The 7,298-nt window shown below is 37.1% G+C and overlaps 1 protein-coding gene across 1 annotated transcript; it reads right to left on the minus strand.

Annotated features, from left to right (window-relative positions):
• Positions 1-571: 571 nt before the first annotated feature.
• LOC111147912 (uncharacterized protein KIAA1109-like) lies at positions 572-3,582 on the minus strand. The gene is made up of 2 exons (XM_022504184.1): positions 2,570-3,582; positions 572-599 (listed from the first exon to the last, which is right to left on the minus strand). The coding sequence occupies exons 1-2, from the start codon at positions 3,580-3,582 to the stop codon at positions 572-574; spliced, it is 1,041 nt and encodes a 346-aa protein (XP_022359892.1).
• Between the last annotated feature and the right edge of the window lie 3,716 nt (positions 3,583-7,298).

A 7,298-nucleotide genomic window follows, 5' to 3' on the forward strand; every position in this document is an offset into this window, starting at 1 on the left:
CTCATTAGGGCAGCCCCAGCACAGACTGCCCCAGGACCCTTAACCCACACCAGCTCTAGCAAGCCAGGTAAAGTCACCAGGCACCCACAATCTAAACAGGGGACATTCCTACAGAAGACCACTGCTTCAACCTAAGACAGTAGCTGTTCCACTTAATTCATAAAACACACACACACACACACACACAGAAAGTCAAGAAAAATTAAGAGAAAATGGAATATATTTCAAATAAAAGAACAAGATAAAACCTCGGGGTGGGGGGAAACTAAGTGAAATAGAGATAACCAATCTGATAAAGAGTAATGGTCATAGAGATGCTCACTAGACTCAAAGGAAGAGTGGATGAACTCACTGAGAACTTCAACAAAGAGATAGAAAATATTAAAAAGAACCAATCAGAGGTGAAGAATACAGTAACTGAAATGAAAAAGTACACTAGAGGGAATCAACAGATTAACCGATGCAGAAGAATGAAGCAGCAATCTGGAAAACATGGTAATGGAAAGCAAACAAACCAAAGAGAAAAAAAATGTTTTAAATGAGTATAGGTTAAGAGATCTCCTGGACAACATCAAACAAACATTTGCTTAAGAGGGGACCTGGAAGAACAAAAGAAAGAGAAAGGGGCAGAAAAAAATTTTTGAAGCAGTAGTAGCTGAAAACCTTCTTAATCTGCAGAAGTAAACAGACACTGAGGTTAAAAAAGAATACATCAATTAAGATGAATGTAAGGAGGCCCATACAACAATACCTTGTAATTAAAGTGTCTAAAATTTAAAATAAAGAAGGAATTTTTAAAGCATCAAGAGAGAAGCAACTAGTAATATACAAGAGAACCCCTAAAAGGCTATCAGCTGATTTTTCAGTAGAAATTTTGCAGGCCAGAAGAGTGGCATGGCATATTCAAAGTGCTGAAAGTAAAAAAAAAAAAAAAAAAAAAAAAATCTATAAACAAGAATACTCTACCCAACAAGGTTATCATTAAAAATAGGAAAGATAAAGAATATAAATTTAAAGAGTTTAAGATAAAAAGTTATAGAAGTTCATCAATACTAAACAAGCCTTGTAAGAAATGTTAAAGAGGTTTTATGACATGGAAAAGAAAAAGGCAAGTTCAAAAATTTTTAAAGGAAACAATTTCATGTGTACAATCAAATATCCAGTAAATGTTGTAGAGCAATCACTTATACAGCTAGTATGAAGATCCGAAATCAGAAGTAGTAAAACCAGGGCCCCCAAGTGGCTCAGCTGTTTGAGCAACCAACTCAGTTTTGGCTCAGATCATGATCTTGGGGTCATGACATGGAGCCCTGGGTGAGACTCTGAGCTCAGTATAGAGCCTGCTTGAGAGAGTCTCCCTCTCCCCCTGCTCCCTGCACCCCTGCCTGCTCATGCTCATTCTCTCTCTCAAATAAATAAAATCTTTAAGAAAAAAAAAAAAAGGTAGTAAAACCAGTTATATCTTAAAAAATGAGTTAAGGAGACACACAACTTTACAAAATGTAAAATATGACAACACATATATAAAATGTGGACATGGAGAGGAAAAATGAAGTTCTTTTAGAATGTGTTTGAACTTTAGTGACCACTGACTTAACATAGATTGCTATATACTTAAGATATTATATATGAACTTCATCATAACCACCAACCAAAATCCCATGATACATAAAAAATAAAGAGAAAAAAGTCAAGCATTACACTACAGGAAGTCCTCAAACATAAGACAAAAGAGCAAAAGAAGAACAGAGCTACAAAAAAACAAACAAACAAAAAACCCCACAGAAAATTAACACAATAGCAATAAGTATATAGCTAAGAATTACTTTAAATGTAAATGGTCTAAATCCTCTAATTAAAAGCTATAGGGTGGCAGAATAAAAAGGACACCCATCCATATGCTGCCTACAAAAGACTCACTTCAGACCTATAGATGTGCAGACAAAGTGGAAGGATGGGAAAAGATATTCCATGCAAATGCAAGCAAAGGAACTTGTATCAGACAAAACAGACTTTTTTTTTTTTTTTTTTTTTTGACAGAGAGAAAGTGATCACAAGCAGACAGACCAGCAGGCAGAGAGAGAGGGAGAAGCAGCCTCCCTGCTGAGCAGAGAGCCCAATGTGGGGCTCGATCCCAGGACCCTGAGATCATGACCTGGGCTGAAGGCAGAGACTTAACCCGCTGAGCCACCCAGGTGCCCAGACAAAACAGACTTTTAAACAAAGATTTTAACAAGAGAAAAAGAAGGGCACTTTTTTTTTTTTTTAAATTACCTTGCATGTGCCCTTTTATTTTTTTATTTTTTTTTTTTTAAGATTTTATTTTTATTTATTTGACAGAGAGAGAGAGATCACAAGGAGGCAGAGAGGCAGGCAGAGAGAGAGAGGAGGAAGCAGGCTCCCCGCTGAGCAGAGATCCCGATGTGGGGCTCGATCCCAGGACCCTGAGATCATGACCTGAGCCGAAGGCAGAGGCTTTAACCCACTGAGCCACCCAGGCGCCCCCCCCCCTTTGTTTTTTTTTCTGTTTTTTTTACAATAAAAAAAATGAACCATTGCTTCAATGTACCTGTCTAAAGCTTCGGCTACCAGGGGAGTCAGAACAATATCAACAGTCCCTTTCACTTCAACTATGGCTGTGGTCCTGGTCTGAGAGACCGGCTGATCCAGGGTCCACTCTTCTGCCAATGTTTCATCATCTGTGTTATCAACCGTTTTCTTTTCCAGAGGAGTGTATGGTGTATTTGAAGTTGATCCTGAAAGTTGCATTCCTCTGTCTAGTAAAGAATTAGCTGTGAGCCCCTGTTTGATAACCTTAAAAGTTGGAACAGAAAGCTGTTCAAATGATGATGAGCTTTCTTCACTGGTTGGAGTATCCAGATCAAGGGGACGATGCAATGAGGACTTAGAGGTTCTTTTGTTAGTAGGGTGCTTCACTGACCAATTAATTACCTGGAACTGAGTAAGATAAGTCTGATAGCAATTCATCACAGGTTGTTGAGAAGTAATCTGTTCACTCTCTAGTGTTTTCTCAACCTCTACAACATACGGATGTTCTATAACATCATCTTCTCCACCTAATGCAGAAACAAATGAAGCCTGGGAAGGATGAGTTTTGAATGGCAGAGTTCGGGGATCCTGAATGGTCTCTCCATGGCCAGTAAGTGGTCCTTCTACACTGTGATATATGGAACCCCTACTGTAGTCAATCTGCTGTGTTTGCTTTTTCTTCTTTTTTCTACCTGGATAAGTTCCAGGGCCTTCATCACTGCTAATGGGCTCAAATTCCTCGGCTGCAGAAAAGTAGGCTTCACTATCAGCCATTGACATGCTGGAATCCATTGACCGATATTGATGAAATGAATTGGAGTCTGCCGATGGTGTGTATGGAAATGAACCAAAACTTCTTCTCTGCTTTGGTGAGTCTAATACATTCTCATCACTTCGGGAGACATCACTACTAAACTGGACTCCAACTGTAACAGGCTGCTTGTCCCCATAAAAAGCAGCAGTAAGGCTCTTGGTACTCCCAAGTCGAGTGGAACATACAGAAGCTTGTCGTTTCAAGGGGCAATCCAACATGATGATATAACAATTGTACATATCTATGCACCCAACATTGGAGCACCTAAATACATAAAGCAAATACTGACAGACATAAATGGAGAAATTGACAGTAATATGATAATGAAGAAATTTAATACCCCACTTAAATCAATGGATAAATCACCCAGATCTCAATAAGTGAACATTGGCTTTGAATGACATAGGAGGTCACACTGACCTAACAGAAATACATAGAACATTCCACTCAAAAACAGAATATACTTTTTCAAGTGCACGTGGAACATTCTCCAGGATAGGTCACATTTTAGGCCACAAAACAATGTGGCCTAAATGAACTTAACAAGACTAAAATTAAAGCATGCATCTTTTCAAACCACAATGCTATGAAACAAATTACAAGAACAGCAATAAAAAAAGAAAAAACTGGAAAAGACACACACAGAGACTAAGCAACATACTACTACACAAACAGTGGATTGGCCAAGAAACCAAAGGGAGGGGGAGTACATGGAGACAAAAGCAGAGACCCAACCCTCCCAAGTCTTTGGGGTCAAGTAAAAGTAGTTCGAACAGGAAAATTTATAGCAATATAAATTTGGGGCAGGGTGGGGACAAAAAAATTCCATCTAACCTTATTAGTAAAAGAAAACTAGAAAAAAATAAAGTAAAATAAACCCAAAGTTAGTAAAAGGAAGGAAATAATAAAGACAAGAGCAGGAAAAAATAATAGAAACTAAAATAACAATAGGGGAAAAGAAAAATCAATGAAATCAAGATCTGCTTCTTTGAAAAAATAAACTAAGTTGACAAACCTTTAGCGAGAATCTTAAAAAAAGGGAATGGGGGTGGGGAGAGAACCCAAATAAATAAAATCAGAAGTGAAAGAGAATAGACTACACCACCCCATAGAAATATACCAAAGAAACCCAAAGATCATAACAGACTGCTACAAATAATTATATGCCCACAAACTGGACCATCGAGAAGAAATGGATAAATTCCTAGAAATATATAATCTCCCAAAACTGTACCAGGCAACGGAAAATCTGAACAGACATGTAATGAAACTGAACTGATAATCAAAAAGTTAACAACAAACAAAAGTCCAGGAAGGAAAGCTTCCAAATACATTCCAGGAGACCAGCATCACCCTCATAGCAAAAGCAAAGACACTACCAAAAAAGAAAACCACAGGCCAATATTGCTAACGAGCACATGCAAAACTCCTCAGCAAAATAGGAGCAAACCACATTTAGTAGTACATTAAAAGGATCTTTCACCATGATCACGTTGAATTTATTTTAGCAATTCAAGAATGGTTCAATATTTACCAATTAAAAGGATATACCCCATTAATAAATGAAAGGTAACAATCACGATTATTTCCGTAGACACAAAAAACATTTGACAAAATTCTCATCCATTCATGATAAGAACTCTTAATAAAATGGGTTCAGAGAGAACATACCTCAACATAATAAAGGCCTTATATGAAAAACTCACAGCTAACATCATTTTCAATGGTCAGGTCAGGCGCAAGACAAAGATGTCCACTGCCACCACTTTCCTTCAAGTCAGTGCTGGAAGTTCCTAGCCACCACAATCAAACAACACAAAGAAATAAAAGGCATCCAAAACAGTAAGGAAGAAGTAAAATTTTTAAATTTAAAATATGTAATGTAATGTAAATTTTAAATTTTAAAATTTAAAATATGTAATGCCATATAGAGAAAATCCTAAAGACACTACCAAAAAGCTTTTAGAAGTAATAAACATAGTAAAGCTGCAGGATACAAAGTGTACAGAAACCTGCTGCATTTCTAATATGCTAATAATGAAGTAGCAGAAAGAGAAATTAAAACCATCCCATTGACAACTGCATCAAAAATAAAATGCCTATGAATAAACTTAACCAAGGAGATAGACCTATACTCTGAAAACTTTAAAACATTGTTCAAAGAAATTCAAGGTGACACAAACAAATGGAAAGACATATACCATGCTCCTGGATCAGAAGAATTAATACTGTTAAAACGCCCCTATTACCCAAAGCAACCTACAGATTCAAGACAGTCCCATCAAAACACCAACAGTATGTTTCACAAAACTACAACAAATACGAAGATTTATATGGAAACACAAAAGCCCTCCAATAGCCAGGGAAATCTTGAGAAGGAAAAAGCTGGAGATATCACAATCCCAGATTTCAAAGTATAATATAAAGCTGTAGTAATTGAAACAGTATGGTACTGGCACAAAAATAGATAGAAAGATCAATGGAACAGGATAGAGAGCATAAACTACTGAGATTACACCAAAATAGAAAGTTTTTGCACAGTAAAAGAAACCATGAACAAAACAAAAAGGCAACCAACTAAGAGAAGATATTCTCAAATGACATATTTGATAAAGGGTGAGTATCCAAAAACATATAAAGAATTTATACAACTGAACATCAAAAAACAAACTGGATTTAAAAATGGGCAAAGGACTTAGACATTTTTTGAAAGAAGACATACAGATGGCCAACAAACATATGAAACGATGCACAACATCACTAATCCTCAGAAAAATGCACATCAAAAATAGTGAGATCTAACCTTAAACTTGTCAGATTAGCTAAAATAAAAAAAACAAGAAGTAGTGTTAGCAAGGATGTGAAGAAAAAGGAACTCCAATGCACTATTTGTCGAAATGTTAATTGGTGCAGCTACTATAGGTAACAGTATGGAAGTTCCCCAAAAAATTAAAAATAGAAATACCATATGATCCAGTAATTCCACTACTAGGTATGTATCCAAAGAAAACAAAGGTACTAATTCAAAAAGATAGGTGCACCCTTATGTTTATTGTAGCATCATTTACAATAGCCAAGATATGAAAGCAGCCTAAATGTCTTTTTTTTTAAATATTTTATTTATTTAACAGAGAGAGAGAGAGAGGGAGAGAGATATCACAAGTAGGCAGAGAGGCAGGCAGAGAGAGCAGGCTCCCCGTTGAGCAGAGAGCCCAATGTGGGGCTCGATCCCAGGACCCTGAGATCATGACCTGAGCTGAAAGCAGAGGCTTAACCCTCTGAGCCATCCAGGCGCCCCCTAAATGTCTTTTGATAGATGAATTGATAAGGATGTGCCATACACACACACACACACACAATGGACTATTATTCAGACATAAATTAAGAATGTGATCTTGCCATTTGTGACAATATGGGTGGACCTAGAGGTTATTGTGCTAAATGATATAAGGCAGACAAAGTCAAATACCTTAAGAGTTCTCTTGCATGTGGAACCTGAAAAAAACAAAATAAGTGGGGGGATAAAAGGGCAGAAACAGATCCATAAGTACAGAGAACTGGCTGGTTGTTGTTGGGATTAGAGGTGTGGGGGTATGGGTAAGATGAGTGAAGAGCAGTGAGGGCTACAATCTTCTAGTTATGCAAGATAGAGCATAAGGGTTACAGTCAATGGCACTGTAGTAAGTGCTCTCTGGTGAGAGCTGGTAGCTACACTTGTAGTGAATATAGCAGGTCATATAGAGTTGTTGAATCACTATGTTGTATACCTGAAATACTGTGACATAGTATGTCAACTATACTTGAACTTTTAAAAAGGCAGGGGAAAAAATGCAAATTTTTAAAAAGAAAAAAAAAAAAAAAAGCCAGGAAAGTTAGGATCTTCTAACAATTGTAAATGAAGCACAAAAAAGCTAAATGTTGGGTGCAAGTTGGG

The sequence above is a fragment of the Enhydra lutris genome, unplaced genomic scaffold (assembly GCF_002288905.1).
Source record: "Enhydra lutris kenyoni isolate GAN:26980312 unplaced genomic scaffold, ASM228890v2 scaffoldscaffold18, whole genome shotgun sequence".
NCBI lineage: Eukaryota > Metazoa > Chordata > Mammalia > Carnivora > Mustelidae > Enhydra > Enhydra lutris.